The sequence below is a fragment of the Gigantopelta aegis genome, chromosome 12 (genome assembly GCF_016097555.1).
Source record: "Gigantopelta aegis isolate Gae_Host chromosome 12, Gae_host_genome, whole genome shotgun sequence".
Taxonomy (NCBI): Eukaryota; Metazoa; Mollusca; class Gastropoda; order Neomphalida; family Peltospiridae; genus Gigantopelta; species Gigantopelta aegis.
Window position 1 is genome coordinate 26,986,451 of NC_054710.1, and position 26,062 is coordinate 27,012,512.

General features: G+C 38.0%; 1 protein-coding gene across 1 annotated transcript in view; it reads right to left on the minus strand.

Moving 5' to 3' along the window:
- LOC121385933 overlaps window positions 1–19,209 on the minus strand; it is a 36,492-nt gene extending 17,283 nt beyond the window's left edge. The window contains exons 1-4 of the mRNA XM_041516727.1: window positions 19,071–19,209; window positions 14,534–14,602; window positions 11,918–12,259; window positions 1,107–1,433 (exon numbers count right to left, since the gene is read on the minus strand). Of these exons, the coding sequence (XP_041372661.1) occupies window positions 1,107–1,433; window positions 11,918–12,259; window positions 14,534–14,600 (736 nt within the window). The 5' untranslated portion in view covers window positions 14,601–14,602; window positions 19,071–19,209. The remainder of the gene's footprint in view (window positions 1–1,106; window positions 1,434–11,917; window positions 12,260–14,533; window positions 14,603–19,070) is intronic.
- Window positions 19,210–26,062: the final 6,853 nt, after the last annotated feature.

Sequence of the window (26,062 nt, forward strand, 5' to 3'; positions counted from 1 at the left end):
ATGTTTTATTTAACGATGCACTCAACACATTTTAATTATGGTTATATGGCATCAGACATATGGTTAAGGACCACACAGATATTGAGAGAGGAAACCCACTGTCGCCACTTCATGGGCTACTCTTTCCGATTAGCAGCAAGGGATCTTTTATATGCACCATCCCACAGACAGGATAGCACATACCACGGCCTTTGATATACCAGTCGTGGTGCACTGGCTGTGACGAGAAATAGCCCAATGGGCCCACCGACGGGGATCGATCCCAGACCGACTGCTCATCGAGCGAGGTGTCGGAAGCGAGCGAGCCATAGAATGCCTTGACCCCCCTCCCCAAGTTGAAAAGAAATCCAAATATAGATTTGAATCAATATTTTGTTTATTTCACTCAGACTCGGAGACTGTTCACAAGAATGTAGCTCATAATTATATATATTATTATAACAGTCTAAATAGTTTTGTAACAATAATGGCAGGGTTTTATCACCTATGTTTCTAGACTCCGATAATGGGCACCATTCCCCACCATTCTACAGAGGCTATGCCATTTTTTTATTCCTAATTTTGGAGTAAAAAATTCCCAATCTGAATGTAATCTCATTCACTTGACAAACCTTCCCTCCCCAATAACGTTTTGTAATGCACAATAGATGTATTTATTTCAATAAACACAAGGACATGTAGATATAGCATTACTGTTTAAATTCTAACTTGGCTTAATGAAATGAAACTAAAAATTCCCAATTTTTGGTAAAATGACACAAAAATTCTCAATTTCAAAGCCATGGGTGTCAAAACCCTGGATGGGAGACATTTATGAAGGCTGTTTTTATTAACCATTGGTGTTTAAGCATTTTAAATGTATGTAGTCACATGCATGCAAGACATAACAGGCTTTGAAAATTCAGTTCTGTGTTTGCATGTGTCTTCCTCTCCCTCCCTCCCCCCCCCCCCCCGCTCTCTCCCTCCCCCCCTCCCTCTCTCTCTCTCTCTCTCTCTCTCTCTCTCTCTCTCTCTCTCTCTCTCTCTCTCTCTCTCTCTCTCTCTCTCTCTCTCTCTCTCTCTCTCTCTCTCTCTCTCTCTCTCTCTCCCTTGTAAAATTAACTTACCTATAGTAGATTTTGTACACGTAGATTGCTCTTCACCAGTGGATCCATACTGACACGTCCATTCTCCAGCATCCACTGTCCGGTTGAACGACTCTATGGTGACAAGGACCTGTCCAGAAGAAGCATCGACAGTGTAGCCAGGTACATCCTGGAGACATGTATCGAGATTAGATTCGCAATGGACTACGAATTCTTGTTCCTTTCCCGGCCGGTATACGTAAACACTGTCTTCAAGGTCACCTGCTACTCCACAAGCTACCACTGTTCTTTTTCCTGGTTTCCCATCGTCCTTACAAGACATGGACAGCGTCACTGCCTTTTTCGCCCCTGTAAGGAAAGAAATGTTTTATTTAACGACGCACTCAACACATTTTATTTAAGGTTATATGGCGTCAGACATATGGTTAAGGACTTCACAGATATACTGAGAGAGGAAACCTGCTGTCGCCACTTCATGGGCTACTCTTTTCAATTAGCAGCAAGGGATCTTTTATATGCACCATCCCATAGACAGGATAGCACATACCACAGTCTTTGATGTACCAGTCGAGGTGCACTGGCTGGAGCGAGAAATAGCCCAATGGGCCCACCAACGGGGATCGATCCCAAACTGACCGCGCATCAAGCGAGCGCTTTACCACTGGGCTACGTCTCGCCCCACCCCTGTAAGATAGTCTTCAACTGTAAAGATTTAAACAGCACACATTTGAAATAAATAAATAAAATTGTAGATCTATATATACAAATGTATATATTCATATCTCTATCAATAATACATATATATATATTTATTGCACACCAGTGTAAGATATTACTTATGTCATAACAATCACTCAGTATCTAACTAGTGTAATATTGGCATGCGCAGACTGACAGGGTAATGTTTTTCATTTGAATGACGTCGATATTCGAATGACGTCACGTTGCATCTCCCTACAATAAAATAAAATGGGTGCATGACGTGTCCTTTTTCCGAACGCTGGAAAACATTGAGTGCAAAATTGCTTTTGAAACTGTGTTTGTACAAAATAGTGTAATTTGTAGGTGTACCATTACGAAATATGGCCATGAATTGAAATTGCGATAAAATAGTCCCTTATATTTGGGCCCATTGTGTACAAAAACGAAACGATGTCGTCAACATCTGATTTTTTTTTTTACGGCCCTACATGTATAAAATGTCAGCGTCACATCTATAGTCTGTCCCACAGCGAAAGCCTTTTTTATACTATGGAATTTACTACAAGCTATTTAATTCTGAGCTGACTGATTTGTAAATTGCACACAAAAAAATAGTATCGTTTTTTTATTTCCAAAACACTTTTACTTTTCTTCTTACGTCAAACCAAACTGAAATTATTGACAAAAATGTTTTTTTATAGAATGATGGGACAGATTCTCGTCGTATACAACTCCTATGATTGATTAGTTGTCAATCTGAGTGCACCAGCCTTAATTAGGTCGGGAGTTAGGGCCAGTAACAACACAACTATCGAGTTGGCCAACTCCATCGAGACAGTTGATAGTCTGAGATTAGCATTAGAGAGGAGACCCACAGAGAGGAAACCCGGTAGAATTTGTTTCCATTGGTAGCAAGGTGTTTTTTATATGCGTCATCCCACATAATATTATGGATAGTATCTAGCTACCACAGATTTTGATACAGCAGTCAAAGGTGCACTGGCTGGAACGAGAAATATAGCCCTATGGCCACACCGACAGGGATCGATCTCAGATCGATCAAGCATCAAAAGAGCACTTTAAATTACCACTGTCATTGGCTACATCCCTCCCCTCATGCACAATGTTTATTGTATAACAATATCACGTATATAAGGTTAATTAAGCAGCAAAGGAACTCAGTTCTATTTTAGTTTATAAGAATAAACAGACAGCTTACCACAAACTAGACTCAAAAACATTCCTTTAATTTTGCCTATACATTCTTTTCCTAGATCAATCCAACCACACAGACAGATAATTTGTTAACGTTTCATCTTAGGTACATCATATATATATTTAAAATAAAACAAACATAAAAGTAATTGAAAAGCTCTACGTGATCAATTTGTTTGTGGTTTGCGAGATGAGGCCATGCAAAAAAAAAAAAAAAAACTTTTGACAATAGCAACCTTAACATTAGAGCAAGCAATAGAAATTGCACAGGCAGTGGAATTGGCTGACAAAAACACACAGCAGATACTGGTAGGTATAAAGCAGGGCTCGAATTTCACCAAGGCACCGACGGCAAAAAAAATACTGCTGTGCCTAATTACCTGGTTTGCCACCATGCCCTTTGGAATTAAAATTTGTTTTTAAACCCAGCATTTTATTAATTAGAAATGACACATAATGTAATGAAAAATCACATCTAGCAAAGTCGGGCTGCTTGTTCATCGACACACTAAGTGACAGATCAGTTATACCAGGATGTAAAACAAAAAGCGCAAAAATGCCCATAAAAGTAACGTTATTTACCGCAGTTTAAGTTTTGACAACATTTATAAATATATTCTTTGTGACTTACATATTATCGATTTTAAATATCATATTAACCAATATATCTTTTTGACTTGGCAAGATGACAGGGACGCTGCGGTCAAAAACATGCTTCATTCTGCCAAGCCAGTCCTGGGAGAGTGGCAGTCATACAGGCGGTGCTGGAAGGATGAAGAAGTCGTGTGCCGTGCCCGCATATTTGAAACATTGATTTATTGTAACCCTCTAGTGCCCAAGTACTCAAAATAAATACCAAAGATTATCATATTCATTCAACTTACAGACCTGTTAGTGTACATTAAACACTTCCATGTTGATTTGTGAATTTTCATAAACTTGTATATACTTTTAATAATGTAGCATATATATCTGTGACATTGGGCATACAAGGAAAATGTAGCATATATGCTACATGTTATTAACCTTGTAAAATCAGAAATAAACATTGGAGTCATGCAAGACCATAAAGTGAAATAATTTTTGTCTCAGAAAGTTACCTTCGTGCCCCTCTTTTGAAGGAAACATTTGTCTTTATGCCCCTCCAACTTGCCTTATAATGCCCTAATTTTTGTTATTAAACAGAAAGCAACACTTTCCGTGCCACACCCCCCCCCCCCCCCACACCCCAAATAGAATTCAACCCATGATAAAGCCTGTAAATAATGGTAGAGAACAGCCTGTCAATGTTGTTTTTAAGGCCAACAGTAAAAAAATCCTCATCCTTTTGGGCAAAACAAAAGCAGTTCCAGTAAGAAAGGAATTCCATGTTTTCATTGTGGGAGAAGTCATGCACCACATTTGTGCCAGTTCAAGAATGAAGAATGTTTTTCCTACTCCAGAAAGGGACATATTGCTAAAAATGTGCCAATCAAAAAGGAAAAATTCCAAAACTTTGGCGACAAAATATGTCACAGATTAACCAGACCAGATGGAACTGGAAGAGTTGGGTCTCTACAGTTTATACATCCACTCTGACTGGATCAGCATACAAAGAAAGTCAGCAGAATTAACACTGTAATGCTGATGTACTTTCTCGGCGTCTGCTTCACAAGAAGAAGAAGCAGACATCTTCTACTTCACATACATGGATGAGTTAATTACCTGCAGTAACTGCTCAGGATATTAGTGAGGCTACATAGGAAGGATCCAATCTTGTCACGGGTATGGACATATATACATGTACCATGAATACATTGGCCACAGTCTTTGTCAGATAAAGAACTGCATCCATATTTCATTAGAAAAGATGAACTAACGAGTGGACAAGGTTGTGTACTGTGGGGAATGAGGTGATTATTCTGCCAAAATATTGAGAACGACTTCTGGATGACCTGCATGAAATGCATCTGGGCATACATTGAATAAAATCATCAGCAAGGAGCTATCTGTGGTGGCCTGGATCTGATCAGACCATGGAATTGGCCAAAGCGTGTATGGCAGAGTAGTCAAAGCCTATATTATACATATAGATTATACAGAGTTTCAAAAGCACAACTATCTGATAGTGATAGATAGTCATTCAAAATGGTTAGAAGTATTCCACATGAGTACAACTACATCTGCAAAAACAATTGAGACTTTAAGAAGATTATTTGCGGCCTATCCCAGAAGGTCTTGTATCGGATAACGGTCCTCAGTTCATAAGTGTAGAGTTTGATGATTTCATGCGTAAAAACGGTAGACATCACATTCTAAATTACACCACCATATAATATATTATCCATATAGCTTCAAATAGAGCAGCAGAACGTACTGTTCAAACTGTGAAGCAAACACTGATCAAACATGTCCTGTACGCAGGAAATCAAGATCACATTAGCTTACAGCTAATCGACTTGATAATTTTCTATTAATGTATCGATCGACACCACATAGTGCGACTGGTTGACATTTCTCAAATGACAACTTCGCACTCGCTTCAGTCTTCTGAAACCGGATACTGAGAAAATTGTCCATGCTATAATTAAGCATGAGTTAGAAGTGAAACACCATGATGAAAGCTACATGTATGTGAAATTTTTTGAATTTCAGGAAGGACAGTTCGTTCGGGTGAAACATTTCAGAGACGGGAAGGAGAAATGAATATCAGCAGTAATTATAGTCAAGAAACATGGTTCAAGGACATTCCTAGTGAGAACAGGTGGATGAATTCAGTATATGTACCTATATTGACCATAATTTGCTATCTTAAGGCATGGTTGATAAAGAAAACCATTGTTTCAGATTCTGTGCCAAAAGAGACATTAAAGATGGTAGGACAACTAAGTAGGAAAACATTCTATGATGTTGATGTAAATATTCTGAGAAATGGTCGTCTATCTGTAGCATGTATGTCAAGCATATACGTTTGCTTGGGTTATATGTCATTGAATTTAACATGGGGAGTATTACGGCGCTGGTAATATATTGAATTGAATGGATGTTTAACGACACCCCAGCACAAAATAGTACATCGGCTATTGGACGTCATACAATGGTAAAAATAAAAGGTTAGGTTAAAAACAGTGTATAGAGCTGTGCGGTGGTACATGAAATTTGAAATGTTAAGTCAAAGACAGTGTAAAGAGCTGTACAAAATAATACATATCACATTTGTTATAAAGGTAAAATTCATGTTACAAATCAAATATTACACAAAAGTAAATATAAATTTGGAATAAAATCCAGTTTCTTTTAAAAACTTTAGTACAAGTTCAGGGTGGAATCTAAAGGATTCCACCACATCCCTTGCTTCGAATATATCGTTTCTAGTCTGGATCAGATGATTACACTCCACCAAAATATGGTGCACCGTCAGTGTACACTGACAATGCTCACACTGAGGTGGAGGATCCTTCATGAGAATAAATGAATGGGTAATGTAAGTATGTCCGATGCGAGCACAACACAAGACTATTTCATCCCTTCTGCACTGCCTATAGGAGGACTGCCACTCTCACGACTGGCTTAACAGAATGACGCTTGTTCGCGACCGCACCGTTCCAATCATCTTGCCAAGTAGAAAAGATATAATTATTTACGTGATGTTTGAGATCACTATAGGGAATACCAGCATTGGCACGTGGCAAAGTCAAAGCAGACTTGGCAGCACAATCTGCCCTTTCATTGCCTCTGATGCCAACATGGCTGGGTACCCAACAAAACACAATATTCTTATTGTTAATAGATAAAAAGACACACTTTCGTATCAGCATCCCAATTAAGGGATGTTCCAGCTTCATATATTGTAAAGACTGGAGACACGAAAGTGAGTCGGTATAGATTATAAATTTAGAGGAGCTAGAGTTTTTGATTTCCTCTAGGGCTTTAATAATTGCCCAAGTTTCGGCACTAAATATAGATGCCAAATCAGGCAATCTCATAGAGTTTACTTTGTCTGATGGAAAAACTGTGGTACAAGCCACAGAATTCCCATCCCGTGACCCATCCGTGTAAATAGGGATGTAGTCACAGTATTTCTCTTTTATTTCCATAAAATATTGGTTATAAATAATTGAATCCGTGCGATCTTTCTTCAGATGCACGAGATCCAACACAATTTTAGGTGGTTTTATGCACCAAGGTGGCAAAACAAAATATGTAGGTGTTTCCAAAATGTCTGAAAGATCAATGTTGGAAGCAGATAAAAGCTGCCTAATGTGAAGACCAAATGTGCAGACTGCATTTGGCTTTGCATCAAACAACTTCATAAATCGATTGTCAAAGATAGCATTATGGGTGGGGTGTTTTGGCATTGACTTTATCTTGGTAGCATACTGCAGAGACAGCTTTGCACGTCTAGCACCCAAACTAGGTTCATGTGCATCGACATACAAACTTTCCACAGGAGATGTTCTGAAAGCACCAAGACAAAGCCTAAGTCCCTGGTTGTGTATGGGATCAAGCATCTGCAATTAAGTCTTGCGTGCCGACCCATACACAATAGAGCCGTAATCTAGTTTAGATCTAATCAAAGATCGATACAGTCGGAGCATAACCTTACGGTCTGCTCCCCACTCTGTGCTGGCAATAACTTTGAGAATATTTAGGGCCTTTAGCCCTTTCTTTTTAACATATTTTAAATGAGGTATGAAAGATAGCTTCCTGTCAAATATAATTCCCAGAAATTTGGTCTCCTCGACCACGGGAATCGGGCTTTTGTCCAGAAACAGCTGAGTGTCTAGGTGGTGACCTCTTTTCTGGCAGAAGTGCATACAGACTGTTTTTGACTTTGAGAATCGAAAGCCATTGTCAGTTGTCCATTGTTGAAGCTTATTCAAACAAAGCTGCAACTGACGCTCAATGATACTCATATTGGATGACCTGTAACAAATCTGAAAATCGTCAACGTATAGTGAGCAATCGACACCAGGTTTTAAACACTGGGCGATGCTGTTAATTTTAATTAAGAATAGGGTAACCGACAGGATGCTACCTTGGGGCACCCCCATGTCTTGTGAGTGGGAATCTGAAAACGTGGATCCCACTCGCACTTTAAAAATTCTATCTTTTAAAAAGTTAGAAATAAAATTTGGAAGAAGACCTCTTAGGCCCATGCCATGGAGGTCTTTTAAAATCCCATACTTCCATGTGGTATCGTAGGCCTTTTCCAAATCAAAGAACACTGAAACCAGGTGTTGATTATTGACGAGATGATCAACCGTACCTCGACTGGATCTGAACCCACATTGCACGTTAGTAAGCAATTTGTGGAACTCGAGAAACCAGACAAGTCTACGATTGATCATTCGTTCCATAGTTTTGCAGATGCAGCTTGTGAGAGCAATGGGGAGGTAACTGGTAGGGTCAGTAGGATCCTTGCCAGGCTTTGGAATTAGGAATTATAATAGCCTTCCTCCAATCAGAAGGGAAGTCAACAGAACTCCAGATTTTATTAAAGATGTTCAAAAGAACTAAAAGAGAAGATTTGGGTAAGTGTTTTAGTAGTTGATAATGTATTTCATCTGGTCCCACCGAAGTATCATGGGCTTTTCGAAGAGCATCCTGCAACTCCGAAGAGAAGGGCCTGTTGTATATTTCAGCATTCTCAGATTAAAAATTAATAGGTTGCTTTTCAGCTTTAGTACGGACAGATGTAAAAGCATCTGAGCTGAAAGCAGAAGAGGAGTTATGAGAAAAGTTGTCTGCCAGTGCATTGGCGATGTCACGTTGAGATGTGACGTTTGTGTCATTGACAGACAAATGATGGACAGTACTACTGGATTCTTTTCCCTTGATTTTACAGATCCTATTCCACACAGATTTCACAGAGGTTTGGGAATTCAACTTGGAGACATATTTTCTCCAAGATGTTTTCTTACTTTGTCTGATCTCTCTGCGGGCCTTTGCCGTAACAATACGATAGGCAGAGAGGTTGTCCCAGGTGGGTTCCCGTTTAAACCTCTCAATGTGCCTGTTTTGTTCTTTAATAGCATCTTTGCATGATTCATTGAACCATGGTTTAGTGAAACGTTTCGGCACTGCCGAAGTCTTGGGAATAGTTTCTTCTGCAATTTCTTTCAAAATGGAAGTGAAAGAGGACATGAGATCGTCAGCATCGTCAATGGCAGATTGTTGCAGACGAGTGCTGCATAGATGCTGAAACTGATCCCAGTCAGCCCTCCATAACTTCCATCTTTGAACTCTTTCAAGTGATGGTGGTCCATCATTCTCCAAAAAAATCGGAAAGTGGTCACTGCCACAGAGGTCTAGACCGACTTTCCAGGAGAAATCCAGAAACAGTGATGGACTACATAAAGTTAGATCAATTGAAGTGAAAGAGCCACTTGCAGCGTGAAAATAAGTTCGACTTTTATCGTTAAATATAATTAAGTCATTTTTGAGAATTAAGTCTTCTAATTGTTTGCCTCGAGTATTTACATCCTCGCATCCCCACAAAGTGTGGTGACCATTGAAATCTCCCATAACTACAAAAGGGCTAGGGAGTTGGTCGAAGAGATCTTGAAGATCTTTGGGATTGAAGTTGAAATTATTACGAGGAGGCAAATAGAGAGAGCATAAAGTTATAGTTTTATGGGCTGTGACTTTACAGCCACAGCTTGCAAATTAGTATTTAATGGAATTACACTCTCAGAGATATTTTCATTTACTAAAATGGAAACACCCCCAGCTCTGTTATCAGTTTCCTGAAACTTGTGATAGAGGTTAAACCCTCTAATATTAATATTGTCAGTGTCCTTCAGGAAAGTCTCCTGAAGACATACCGCAATAGGATTATATTTTTGAATTAGAAGACTTAATTGATCAAAATTGGGCCTAAGCCCATGACAGTTACACTGGATGACTTTATTCGCCATCGGGAGGAAGTAGGGGAGTTATCTTTGGCTTTGGTGGTGGTCGTTTTGTTCCTGGATAATCAAGTGATGAGACTTCCATCTCATCACCTCCATCATCCAGAGCCTGAAACATATTACTTGTTGTTAAGTTCTGTTCGGCTTGTTTAGAATCATGTGATCGGTCCGCCATTAAGGGAGTGAAGCTCGCACAATAATAACATGTGAAGGCACTGCATCTGGGTGCATTTTCAGTATTTATTACCTTTTTAGTATATTTTGTCAAAGCAAAACCAGTATGTTGATTAATACAAGTTCATTTAAAGATTGTAGATTCAAATCAAAGTTGGTGGAAGTGTATTAATCATTAAAAACGTAAATTAATAAAGCATGTAAAATCATAACAAATAATATAAACTTATGCAAGGAAATATAATTTCCCTGGACACAAGTATAGCCTAATATATTGAACTTTAAAACAATATTTTAGCCTCAGCGGACAAGGGTACCAGATGACACCCCCCCCCCCCCCCCCCCAGCCTAATTAAGCTTCTGTTTTGTTTGTACTTGTCTTGGGCATCACCAGTAAGTGGAAATGGAAATGTTTTACTTAACGACACACTCAACAGATTTTATTTAAAGTTATATGGCGTCCGACATATGGCTAAGGACCATACAGATATTGAGAGAGGAAACCCGCTGTCACCACTTCATGGGCTACTCTTTTTGATTAGCAGCAAGGGATCTTTTATATGCATCATCCCACACAGAATAACACATACCACGGCCTTTGATATACTAGTCGTGGTGCACTAGCTGGAGCGAGAAATAGCCCAATGGGCCAACTGACGGAGATTGATCCCAGACCGACCACACATCAAGCGAATGCTTTACCACTGGGATACTGTACGTCCCACCCTACACCAGTAAATGTCAAAGGGGTTCGTTTTGTAATTAACCTTCTGAGTACTGCAGGCGAGATATCTCGCCCGACGTCACGTCAATCAACACACTGTATACAGTATACAGTGCATTCCCCAATTCATTTTTTTTTTTCTCAAAATGGTGGCTTTTGTTTTGATTTTTTCAATTGAAAATACCTTGAAATTTTGAGTTCAAAAAGTGGTTTTCGGCAAGTATTATCACTTGACAACAATGGCAGAACGTCACGGTCATTTTCAAGGATCGATAGCTGATTGTGACAGCTAATTTGATAATAAATTTGATCGTTTTACCAACAACGAAAATCACCAAATATTGCAATATGAATTGCAGTTCGGGTTTAAAAAAAAATTCTGGTCAGAAAACCACTGTTATTGGGAATAATGGACATAAATACTGGACAGCTGGCCACAAATGCCCGTAAGTAAACGCAATGTTTTCGATTTTTTGCCTAATTTTAATCACCATTAGCTGATCTAAAAAATTATGAAAATTACAAAAACCCACGAAAATAATACTTACCGATTCATATATGAACTTTATTTCATAGGTTAACTAGTATATAGAAAATGTTATGACTAATCAGAGGCGCATTTTCGGGGTAATTTAGTGTTGCATATTATGGATGATTAATTTAATTTAATTTTTTATCAAGAAACAAAAGATAATAATTTAAAAATATATATATTATAATTATAAAATAATAACAAATAAATAAATTTTAAAAAGTTTGTTTTCCCCAACCTATATCAAATTGCACCAATTAAAGATTTTTTGTACAAATTAAAGATTATTAAAATTAACTTCAAACAAGACTAATTTTTATTGAAACAAGTGCAACATAAAACTGGAACTTTTCCTTGTGAAAAAAGGTAGTTGTTCCATGTCAATCTAATTGTACCATCCCACAGGACAGCACATACCACAGCCTTTGATATACCAGTTGTGGTACGTGTACTGGCTGGAACGAGAAATAGCCTAATGGGCCCACTGACAGGGATAGATCCTATAGACCGATTGCACATCAAGTGAGCGCTTTACCACTGGACCTCATCCTGCCCCCAAAGTGCTTGGAGTAAGAACACTATAGTAACTTACCTATTGCAGACTTTGTACACGTAGAATACGTTTCACCAGTGGTTTTACCAGTGGGTCCATCACGACACGTCCATTCTCCAGCATCGGTTTCCGGGTTGAACGACTCTATTGTGAGAGTGACCTGTGAAGAAGTTGCACTGGCAGTGTAGCCAGTTTCATTCACGGAACAAGAACTGGAATTGAGCTGGCACTGGACTACGGATTGTTGGTCCTCTCCCGGCCGGTATATGTAAAAACCTACTTTAAGGTCACCCGCGGTTACTTTACAAGTTAGAACTGCGCTTCCTTTTGGTTTTCCATTCTCCTCACATGACATGGACAGCGTGCTTGTATTTGCTTGACCTGTAAGACAGTACATCTTCAATTGTAAACATTTAAACTGCACACATTTGAAATAATATGTATGTATTACAATTAATTATGTTAATATATATCATGTGATCCTTACACTGAACAATAACATTTATGCACAGCTAGTTGGGTTACCTCTTATGTCATTCACAGCAAAGTTCTTTTTAATAATTTCTGGTGGAGGCCCATTTACATGTACATTTACAGATTTAGAACAAATCAAGGTGGTTTGGTTGACTTGAAACTTTTTAACATGCACCTGTATCACTAAGGTTTCAGGCATAAGGTGTTTTGGTGGACGGTTTTGAAAATATATAATTCTGTATCTCTAAGTACTTAAGGTGGCAATCCAAAATTTGGTGCATACATGTATATGCCATGTAGAACAAGTGGAACAGAGTTAATTTATGACAAGAACATAATGTAAAATGTATGTTTTAAAACTGAAGTTGAACAAGCATTTTGAGAGTACTGCTAAATCAATACACGTCCCCATACATTTTTCGTATCTCCTAAATTCAAGGAGCAAACCTCTGTTAAAAGAGGGTAAATCACCATGAAAGTTAAACTTGATCAGTAATAGTACATGATAAAGCTATATACAAAATTTCACATTGATTCAATATCTTCAGGCATTGCAAAACAAAAATCCGGAAAACAAATTTTCACATCTCCTAAGTTCAAGAGCCATAAATCTGTCAAACATGGGTATATTGGCATGAAAGTCAAACCTGATCTGTAGCAGTACATGATAAATCTATTTATACAAAATTTCAGGTTAATATCTTAAGGCATTCTAAAAAAAAAATCTGGGAATTTTTCTTTAATATCTCCAACGTTCAAGGGCCATAATTCCATGGAAAATCGCCATGAAAGTCAAACTTGATCTGTAACAGTACATGATAAAGCTATACACAAAACTTCAGCTCAATATCTCAAGGCGTTCTAAAACAAAACCCATCAATATTATGTGGGACAGACAGACAGAAGGACAGAGATGAAACCTATAGTTCCCTCTGATTGGACCGGTAGGGGACTAATAAAAGTTTGTTTTGTTTAATGACACCACTAGAGCACATTGATTAATTAACCATCGGCTACTGAATGTCAAACATTTGACAATTCTAACATATTAGACATCAGAGAAAACCCCTACATGTTTCCATTAGAAGCAAGGGATCATTTATATATGCACTTTCCCAGACAGGAAAGCACATACCACGACCTTTGATCAGTTGTAGTGCATTGGTTGGTATGAAAAAAAAAAAAAAATTAGTAGAATGGATCCACCAAGGTGGTTCGATCCTGCGACACAAGCACCTGAGCTCTGGCGAACACTCACCCGACTGAGCTAACTCCTGCTCCAGTAAGTTGAATAAAGTAAAAGTTTTGTTTTGTTTAACAACACCACTGGAGCACATTGATTAATTAATCATCGACTATTGGATGTCAAACATTTGGGAATTATAACACATAGTCATCAGAGGAAACCCGCGAAATTTTTCCTAATGCAGCATGAGATCTTTTATATGCACTTTCCCACAGACAGGAAAGCACATACCACGGCCTTTGACCAGTTGTGGTGCACTGGTTGGAACATGAAATAACCCAATCACTTGAAGAGATCCACCGAGGTGGTTCGATCCTGTGATGCAAGCACTTCAAGCAAGCACTCAACTGACTGAGGTAAATCCTGCTGCAGTAATTAAGTTGAATATAAGACTATTAGAAAATGTTCATCTAATTTTCGTTATTACTTTACTTACATTGTATCTCGGTCGTTTCCCCAACCCCTGGTTTAAATGTACTAATCAATCGCGACATACATACATGTATATATAGATATTCACATACATCTATACATATTTGCCAGTGCCAATTGGTTTGTTCACAACTAAAAATTCATGTACGTATATATAGGGATGATTTGTAGACCTCAAGCTCACGTATGCCGTTGGTTTAACTGATCATTCTTTTTAAGAATGTCTCACTGGCCAAACGGTTACCGTGGTCGTCTAGGTACTACGGGTGATTAAGTGCCTAATTTAAGGTTCGAATCCCTTGAGAAACAATTTGAGAGGCCAAACAGGATTTTTTATGTCTCAGTTGCATGTACCCATGCATTAATATCTAGATGCACTAGTTAAACCCGACACACATACAATATAAAGATATTCATACATCTTAACATACATAGATACTGGATATATACCCCTTAACAACAAGACGGTGCCTTATATATATCATATAGTATTTTAAATTTACCTATGCTGAATTCTGCATCCAGTAGGATGAGCGCACAAACTCCAATGACCGTATGAAAAGGACTCATACCTGGGAAGAAAAAGAAAAGAAAAATTTAACATAAATAAATAAAAATAACAAGCATTTTGAGAGTACTACTAAAGCAATACCTGACCCAACAATTTTTTGTATCTCCTAAATTCAAGGGCCAAATATCTGTGAAAAGTGGGTAAATCACCATGTAAGTTAAACTTGATCAGTAACAGTACATGATAAGCCATATATATATATATATATATACAAAATTTCACCTCAATATTTTCAGGTATTGCAAAACAAAAGTCCAGAATTAGTTTTTTCATATCTCCTAAGTTCAAGAACCATAACTCTGTCAAAAATGGGTAAATTGCCATGAAAGTTAAACTTCATCTGTAACAGTACATGATAAAGCTATATATAAAATTTCAGTTCAGTATCTCAATGCCTTCTAAAAAAGAAGTCTGGAAAAACAATTTTCACAAGGGCCATAACTCTGTCAAAAATGGGTAAATCGCCATGAAAGTCAAACTTGATCTGTAATTACATGATAAAGCTATACACAAAATTTCAGGTTAATATCTCAATATAAGGTCTTCTTGAAAAAAAAAAGTCAGGATTTTTTTTTTCTCCAGATCTCCTAATTTCAAGGGCCATCGGTAAATTGCCATGAAAGTCAAACTTGATTCAGTACATGATAAAGCTATACACAAAATTTGGTTTGTCTGCCACCACTTTGTTGTAAACATGTATAGGCCTATGCCCTTATGGAAATAACTTATACAAACTGAAAAGTATACTTGACTTATACACCACTTATAAGTGGCATTTCAAATTTTCTACTACTTTTTAGAGTGTTGTTTTAATTCAAATTTCAATTATCTAAAAATTGACGTTAATTCCTAAAAATGGTTAATTTATTCATTGTTTAACTTGCAAGTTGTAATATTTACCAAGTTGATTTGTGTGGCTTTCTGATGTTTCTTTCAATAAAAGTTTTATTTTTCTTTAAAATCAATTTTTTTAGCCATTACCAAATAGCGGACAAATTGTAACGCAAGTAACCAACTATTTTGAAAAGCAAAAGTGTATTAATTGTACAATTTCAAAATTCTTATCATATAAAGATACCTAAACACCATAGCTATACACCAATATATCCACTTTTATCATAACTGTTACAGTATGAAGAGACTTTGGATTTTAAGTGTATTCATTTTTTGTCATGATTATGTCCTTTTTAATCAATACATCTTTTGGCGGTTGTGGAAATGTGCTTCAGTAATATCCATACAAACATTGCACCAATGCGCAAAATACATCGGCAAAAGTATTTCATGCGCTGTTTATGAATAAGCAATCTTTGAAAAGTAATGGGCTGCGTTCAGCCAGACCGAAAGGAAAAACGTCCGCCAGACTGGTTTGTGCGGTTCAGGGTAAACCAAACGGCCACATTGGAAACCAAACAAATAGTTTGTGAACGTTAGCGAAACATTTGCTGGCTGAACTTGGGGCTGGTAAGACACCTGAAAAAACACTGACTGTAAAAAAAAAAAATGGAACAACTAAAAAAAACCTTTAAAAAAAAAAAAAATTGCTTTAAAATTGGATAAACGGTTACTGACAAATCTTAAATATAAAAAAAAGATAGTAAGTGTTGGGGTTTTTCAATCCATATACACGCAGTTAGTAGCATATGACACAGAATTCTATATATACTAAAACTGTTAATAAAGTTCTGTGGAAATGTTTAGGATTCTCGTGAAAAAAGCCAAATTTATAGCCCTGTCAGGGGTTGAAATTTAATTTTTTCACCATTATCCCAAAGGAATAGTGAATTTCAAAAAAGACTATTCCATCTAAAAATGTACTATCCCTTCAATTATTAATGTACTACTAGTTTTCCTGACTGTGCTACGTCGCCCTGTACAACACTGCATAATAAACAATTGTTTATATACCAGTCTATGCATTACAGCGTACTAGCTGGAATCACAAACAAACTCACTTCAAACATTAGTCTCGATCAAAAAGACTTTTATTTTGTACCGGTAAGTGCATGAGAAAGGTATAAAATTAGAAGCATGAGGATTTGTTCTGCAGAAAAATGTAGCAGAAGAAAAAGCGTAAGCGGAATAGTCGCAGGCGATTTATGGTATTCTGTGCTTTATTTTCATTTTCATGATGGAATATAGGAAGAATTGTTTTACTATTCCGTTTCGAAATTTACTATTTGCGGAATAACGTAAAATTTGACCCCGGGCCTGCCTGTACAAGAACAATAAACTGGGTGCATGACATTTCCATTTTAAGAACGCTGGAAAAATTTCAATGCAAAATTGCTATAGAATTTTTCTTCTTTTTTTTGAACATTATTAATGCACTTGACTCGGTTTGAAGAAAATCTTGTGATTAAAATATTTGTACTATTTACGAAATATGAATTTCAAGTGAAATTACTGTGAGATATGTTATACTTATTGTGTACGAAAAAAATATAAGTGTAAAAAGTGACCTTCGTCGACCGTAGTGGTTTTTAAAGTACTTATAAGTACAGTGCTAACCGTGTGCTAGTAGTGTAGTACGTGGTAGCTAGAATGTCATTTTAATATTAGTGTGTCTTTTGAGCATTATTGTAGTGGCTTATCTCAGATCTCAGATGAAGAACTGTAAATAATGTTAACTTTGTGCTAGTGCTAGTCTTAGAATTTAATTAATCAATTTATTGTTAGTACAGGTCGTCAAGTGATGCGGTGTGTAAAAAAAAAAAGGAAAATAGGAATTTTTGTTGCCTGAAAATAGGAATTTTGCCCACAAAATAGGTAGAAAATAGGAATTTTGTATAAAAGTAAATGTCCCAAAATAGAGAATATTGCTGGGGTCAAGTGAGTGAGCCATCTCAAAAAAACTAAATATCGAAATAGAAAACCATTGAAAAGATAATAATACAGGAAAATAAGAGAATGTCTATATCATATGAATAAAATAGGCACTTATTTTGTTTTAAGATGGCCTTGCAACACCCCTTATAGCCATCCCGATCCACCACTTTTTATTCAGACAATGCAGTGGTTGAATTTGGTTCTTTGGAGTAATAGCCTACTAAGACTTTTAAAAAGCAACACAATGCAGTATTCCTTTTATGCTATTGAATAATACAAGTTACAAGGTCAAATTTTAACTCTGAAATGACAGGGGTGTTGACTGAACTCCCCCCCCCCCCCAACCCCAACAAGGCATTGCTGACCCAGTGACACCATCATGACATCAAAAACAGCAGCAATGACAGTGTGTGTGTAATTAACTGTAATAATACATTTCACTGTGCATAAAACTTATTCTTATTCTTACCCTTTTCCCCCGCATTTTAAATGAAATTTGTTTTAAGTGTACTTCCTTAATTAACAAAAAAAAATTGTCGTGTCAACGATCGAACATGCGCAGACATTACAAAATACTCGGAATTAAAATAATACGGTTTTCGATTTCGTACGGTTTTCATGCTTTTACACACGCACGCACATGCGTTTATACTCATTCACACACGCACACATACTTTCTGATGAACAGTCTCTTTGGTCCTATCTCAATTCACAGATAATGATTATTAGACTGGAAATAAAATATAATTGTGTAACTGCATGGGCGTATGGGGACTCTTTGATTTAGGGGGCTGGAGGGGTTGATTTGCCCGAAATTTTACCCAGATAAAAACTGCCCGAATTTTCCCCATTGTTTTTCCACAATTTTGCCCCCCCCCCCCCCCCCCCGCCCCCCTGGGTCGTACGCCCATGTGTGCAAGTTCAGATAAACAGCACCAAAAGGCAAAAGTAGTACATTTGTGATTCTTGGGAGTTTATTTTGGGAATGTATCCTCAAGCTTTTCTATTGGACGAATATTGGGGCAACCCTCTCTATCATAATTTTATCATTATTTGACCACGTTGTCACGTGGTCGAAATTATAAAGATCGAGGTCACATTACATTGCCAGCTCCGTTTGATCATAAATAAAAACATTAAAAACATTTTCAAAGATTTCAAATGGATTAAAAGTATTGCAAATGTTCACGGAATGTTGGATGGTGTAATAGCATGCTATAAAAATGGCCGACGATCCTATCACTATAGCCAATGAATTTATACGTATGTTCATTCACATGGTTATCTGACGCCATATAACCGTAAACAAAATGTGTTGAGTGCGTCGTTAAATAAAACATTTCCTTCACATGGTTATCGTCTGCTATTGCGTTTCCGGAAGAAAGAATGTTCACGCTGTCGCATATATTCAAAATACATTGGGAAAATCTGTATACTATTCAGTTTAAACATGTATGGTAATTAATTAAATACACTGGTCGAATACTGGGTACTAATCGAATACTATGGTCACTGCCCTACACCAGTGCGCAGCCACGACAAAAAAAGCGTGCTCTCAAGAGCCAGTACTGAGTAACTGTTGTAGGTGTTTGTTCAAAATATAGATAATAATACGAAATACTATAATAAATGGAACACACCTTTAGTGATAGCACCATACACGAAGTCTCCTGATCATAAACTATAAAAATCAGCGTGAACAAGAGATACTGGCGTATACAAATCCAAAAAAGAAACACATATTTGACGTCATTTCGTTAACACAAAATTGATGTATATGACGTCATTTTAACAACGGTCAGCGAATAGCGTCTACGCCGGCCCAGAACGAACCAGACTATAGCTATGGAAAGTTGCTATCTTTAAAAAATTTTTTATTATTTAGCGTATTTGGTTGTTTTGTTGTTGTTGTTTTTTATATTATTTATTTTGCAGTAACATATATAGAGGATTCGTCACGAGTATTTTTTAATATATAAAATATCAACCGTCTATGTTAATTGGTATTTGTCTCGATAAATGCCTCGACAAATACCGATTAACTAGACGAGGTTGATATTTTACACATTAAAAAAAACGAATAGCGAATTCTATTTATCCTATAACACTTCTAAAATAACATTTTAATTAATTGTTTAGTAAATCACAGTACTAAAGTCCCCGCCATCGATAATATGACGTCATCACGATTAGCGCAGATTAGTTTGACGTCACGCATTTTAAACAAATCTTTGAAAACGTTACGCTCAGGTACACGGGTCATGTTGGGTCTCACTACACAGATGTCATCTGCCATTGAAACCCATGTTAAATTGCCCAACTTCAAACGAAGATTGCCAATAGAACGGGTTCTCGTTGGCACTAACAACATACACCATTGCGAACATTTATTTTCACTCCAAAATTGAGAACATGTAGTACTGGTCCGAACAGGTGGTTCATTAACCGATTCACTCCGGCTGTCACTTGCGCTATATACCCATGTCCCAAAAGGTCGATGCACAATACTACAAAATAACATGGGCAAAATACAGCCAGAAGGCTTACCATTAAACATACATATTGTTTTAATTCTTCACCATTTCCTAGAAGTGAATATGTGAACCATAACATGTGTAACAATTAAGAACTATAGTGGATGAATGAACTTTCACCCGGAAGTGATCTGTGTAGTGAGACTTTGGCTTGTAAGCAAATGACCCATCCACAGCAACACATAACCTAGAGACCTTGCAAATTTGCATACCATTATTAACCGGGTTAATAAAGTAAATTATCACATGGGTTTATGACATGGATATCATGGGTAAGTTATAGGATAAATTTCTTTATCATGTGTCTGTAATCTGCTTGCGTATACGCAGAGCCGGATTAAGCAACTGCGGGGCCCGTAGCAAAACATAGCATAGGCCCCTACTACTGGCTGGTTACAAAAGTAAACCCCCCCCCCCCCCCCCCCACACGCCCACTATTATCATAGCTATACATACAACATAAACACACCTTAATGTTTGAACAATCAGTCAGATGTATTGTCGAAACAAAAGGAATCTTCCCAACAGTATTAAAAACCAGTGCAAATGCCATTAAACTATAATGTAACTGCATGTTTGCCCCGAAAACGTGGGTCAAAGTTTAGGCCAGTAGACAAGTGTGATTCAGGCTCAGAGTAAGTGATATATCGCGCCTTCGAGATTTAATATGAGCAGTCTTTTATAATGGAAGTAGTGTCAACCGTTCTCAACAACTCGCATTCGATGCTCATCAACGTCAGCATATTTAAACGTTTTTCTCCCATCGTCGTTCTTTGTGCATTTTTTTATGCGGCGCAATTTGGAAAACGAACGCTCCCCAGTGCAGTTTGTAATTACCATACACAAATACATGCGTAACATGATTTCAGTATTAGGAAAATATGATTGCATGTTGTGATCTCTGATGAGACGGTACATGAGCAGCTCCAATGCCTCGCCGCCTGTCAACGCCATGTTGTCCTGATCATCAGCTGCAGCATCTGACTGAGAAGCACTCGGATCAGTTGTCGTAGCCCGCTTGTCAAACTCCATGTTGAGAAGTGCCACGAACTGTAGAAGTTCGTTTGCCAGACTGGCCTCCAAATCATTTGGATACTTGTTAATGAGAGCCATCGCCGATTTTGACAGTTGTTACTCGGACATCGACCCTAAATTTCGCAAGAAGCCAAACTTGTTACTGATTTCCTCATATGCTTGCAAACGTTTCTTCAGTGCAGAAATCAAGCTGTCGATGATCAACAAGAACGTGCCGACTCGAAACTTGTTTGCAGCCGTTTCAGTTTTCTCCTCTTTAGATGACAATCCGAACTCATGATCATATTTACGGTTGCGTTTGCGCACCCTCTGTGTGTCTTACCGATATTCAGCAGAATTTGTTAATTCCTTGACTTTTTGTTAAGTGTCTTCAAACGTAGGCCGGAGCTTCTGAACAAACACGATCAGTGACTTGTATAGAGCGCATGCAGTGTTTAAGTCTTGGTCTGCTGACTGCAGGCTCGCGCTGCACATCTAGAATCTCTCCAACACCTGATGCCACAGTCCAGTTAGTATGCCCGTTTCCAATCGGTCCATCATTGCCGCAAGCCCACGTGCTTCTTGTCGACATTCACCTTTCTGATTTTCATCTGCAGCAATACCGTCGATGACGTTGTTTATTTGACTATAGCCCATGTACAATGCTTTCAGTGCATCAGCTCGGACCGACCATCATTTGTCAGGTAGTTTGTTCTCAGACAATGCATCAGTTAGTAGAGACCAACGGTACGTCGATGCAGAGAAAAATACATATAAACGCTGTATGAAATCAAAGAACATGGTAGCCTGTTCGCAACATGAGGCTGCGAACTGACCCACCAAATGTAGTGAGTGTCCAGCACATGGCACATACTCCGCTAATGGATTTAGCTTTCGAACATGCGCCTGCATTCCATTGTACCTGCCAGACATGTTGCTGGCGTTGTCATATGACTGTCCACGAGTCACTCAGGCTGATGTTATGTTCAGCAAGACAGTCACTCGGGTTCTGAGCAAGTTGCTCACACTGTGCCCCTGCATATGTAAAAACTTGACGAATCGCTCTACGGGTCCTGATGGCAGTACGTATCGCAAAATAATTGTAAGCTGGTCTACGTGCGACAACTCGGGAGTAGAGTCAACAGACACGGAATAAGAAAGAAATGTTTTATTTAACGACGCACTCAACACATTATTTTACGGTTATATGACGTCAGACATATGGTTAAGGACCACACAGATTTTGAGAGGAAACCCGCTGTCGCCACTACATGGGCTACTCTTCCGATTAGCAACAAGGATCTTTTATTTGCGCTTCCCACAGGCAGGCTGGCACAAACCATGGCCTTTGTTGAACCAGTTATGGATCACTGGTCGGTGCAAGTGGTTTACACCTACCTATTGAGCCTTGCGGAGCACTCACTCAGAGTTTGGAGTCGATATCTGGATTAAAAATCCCATGCCTCGAATGGGATCCGAACCCAGTACCTAGCAGCCTGTAGACCGATGGCCTAACCACGACGCCACTGAGGCCGGTCAGACACGGAATAATACTTGGCCTCTTTCACTTCATAAATAATGTGGTCGAGAACGCAAGTTCCCATTAAGTTGATGAACTCGTCACACGTAGTTTTTGACAGATAGGATGTGGTTCCTTTGCCCTTACTGCAGTATCTTCTGATGTGCTGTGCAAGGAAAGGGTCAAACTTGGACAACAACTCAATCAGCCCCAGATAGTTGCCATCATGAGGTGAACCCATTGTTTCGCCAGTACCACGGAATGCGAGACCTCTCTCTGCCAAAAACCGAATAATTTCTGAAAGGCGAACAAGTACTGCATGCCAGTAGTCACGTTCTGACTCAGTTTGGCTAACTAATTGAGAGTCAACACGTTTTCCGCTGTCCTTGCGTGTAAGTAAGACAATCATCGCTTGTTGGTGTGCAGCGCTAGTTTCGTGACGATGTATCAGATTGCTGGCATTCTTCCATTAAAGCCTTGCTTTGCAAAAACTGAGTTGTCAGAAACAAGTTTGCAGGGGAAACAGAAGAGGCAACCTCTGCTAGGTGAATAGCATAACCAGTTTCTCGAAATACGTTCATTTGTTGGCTTATGGAAAAGCAAAAATGAGAATTGATTCTCAGGCCCGCGTTGTAAATTTTTATTCCAATCGCCCCATGCAATTCTTTTTTCATTACCCCCTCGAAGACAGGAAACGTGAAACAGTGTCCTAGTCTACTAGTATAATGGCATTAATTACCCCGATATTATGTATGGGTTGTTTGTAAGATGTTAATAAAGAGTGATTGAGATTCGAATAATGACTTAAAACTGGTCAAATATGTTTGTTTTTTCCAGGAAATAATTTTTAAAATAAGAACTTGCGAAACCCCGATGTATCATTTTAATGCTAAATACTGATCAACAATAATAATAGTGCGCCATTAAAAGAAGGTTCATGTAAAGAAAACCACAACACACTATATCCAGATATTAACACATATGCTCCAAAGCCACCAACGGTGATGACTTTAAGTATAACGGGTCCAACTATTTACCGTCAAGACACTCCCAATATACCACAAGGTGCCCCCAGGATACACCAAGACTCCAAAAATATTGCTTACCATTGTAAAAATAAGATTTATTGTATTAAATATTTATTAGAATATTGCTTAACAAATTAAAGGGCCCATTCGAAATATTTAGTTATTTTCACGTTTATTTGTAATAAATAGAGAGGTTTAGATTTATTATGTGTACTTGTACGCCTACGTGTGGTGACCTACTTGAATGTTTTACGTCATCATTTTTAGCGCGTCACGTGATATTTTTACAACTTACACGTCGACATAAACGTGTGGCGCCGAGTTTACACGTATGTACAAACTTATAGAAGATAAACTTTCTATTTGTATTATTCTGCATCTTAAATTATATTGTTTTAAAACTTGAATGTATATATAACTGTTTTACAGTTATTCTACAAAGAATAGTGTCGAATAAATCATTATAAATCGATTGTGAAACAGTGGCGTAAATCAGTCTTTATTTTGGGGGGCCAAAGGGGGGCAAGACCTTCGTTTGGGGGTGGGGGTGGGGGTGGGGGGGGGGGGGCACTGCAGTTTTTCCATCATATTTCTTGTGTACAATCAAAGGTCAAATGTGGGGGGGGGCAATGTTGTGAATGGAGGGGGGGGGGGAGGGTGCGGGCCGCCCCAGGCCCCACATAGTTACGCCACTGTTGTGAAAGCGTGTCAATTTTTCATTTAAAATATAAAGCCATCATGTTCAGTTCTACTACATCATCAGAAACCTTTTGCAACTCGCCTGTCGTGGGTACCTCTGACTTTGTGTCTGTGTGCATAAATATGATATATTTGTGCGTGTGTGTGTACTATCATACACACGCAAACATCTAATAAAATGTCGATAAAGAGGGAGGGGCACTATAATTAGAGTGGGTAACTCAAAAAAGGTTTACGGTAAAATGTGTTTATAATACCAGCGTATCAAATTACCACTGATGACAACACAGTCGCGCATGCGTTTTTATGCCAGGACAGAATTTCTATCTATCGATTGCACGCGCTCTTCACTTTTAGCACGCCGCGCTCGTGCTGTATAAAGTTTAAACTAAACTAAAAAAAAAGAGAGAGATCCACGGGGCCCCTGAAAGCGCGGGGTCCGTAGCATTTGCTACATCTGCTACGTTGTTAATCCGGCACTGCGTATACGTAGCCTATAGGGAGCCTATATAGCACAGGTACCCCCCCCCCCCCCCCAACAATAACGTTAGATGTTATTGTAACGTATATATATATATATATATATATATATATATATATATATATATATATATATATATATATATATATATCCTACATTAAGCCTGATGATGACACACACACACAGAGAGAGAGAGAGAGAGAGAGAGAGAGAGAGAGATCGTTTAATCAAAATTTCTCCGTCATTTATCTTGACAAAATATAATATCTGACACATTAAAATAAAAACTGCAGCGATAGACATTAAGAAGTAGTTTCACGGATCCGGGGGACTAGTAGTCTAGAAAAGTTACTAGTCCCCAGGATAATGCATTGGTCCCCCCTCTCTCTCCTCTCATTAAGCTGTTCAAGGAATGAACATTACAAATGCTATACATGTATCTTTGAGTGCATATAATGTACAGTACATATATATATATAAAAAAGTAATGCAAGTGAAATAATGTTGTTTTTAAAGTTTATAAAGTTTTGCATTTCTTTAACGGACATTCCAAACTTTGCAGCCTATGTCACATGTTTGTCTAACGAAGATTTTTAAAATATCAAAATTACATATTATAAACAATCGATATACATTATTATTTCTAAACAAAGACATGTAATATTAAAATTAAAATATTGTATAATTGTATTCATTAAATTGGCTCCAATAGTTGAAACCATGTTACAGTGGCACTGACAGCAGAAGCACACAATACACAAGATATTTAAAGCTGCTATTTCTCCTCACCAACACAATGTCATATATACCGTACCAATGTTAGCCCCCACCCACCTGTACATAACGACGTCATTATTATTCCAGGGCTATAAAGTGACGTAATTCAGAAATGTTTGTTTGTTTGTTAACAAATGCACCGACAGTATAACGTCATTAATATGAAGATGAACATCTGCACCATTCGTGAAATGTTACATAAAAAATATGCAGTAATAGACGTTTTAACATAATGTAGTAGCATCATATATTTACCAATATTGTGGTCGGGTATGTTCGGAAATTATAAACCACGTGATAATGACGTTGTTGGACCGTCGTCTGTTACTATGAGATAGCATTGTTATTTCGTTCATTGTATTTGAGCAAACTTGTAGTCGATGATAATAAAACCCTAAAATACCGGAAGATTCTTTTTAGAAAAAGAAGAGAAAACATTAAGAAAAAACCCAGCAGGTAACAGTGAAACCATTTATGCAAACGGACTGACACAAATCTGCGAACTGAGAAACCACAGGGAAAGCAGATATGGTTTTACTCCGAATCACAGCAATCTTACGTAGCAAATATGTGGGTTTTC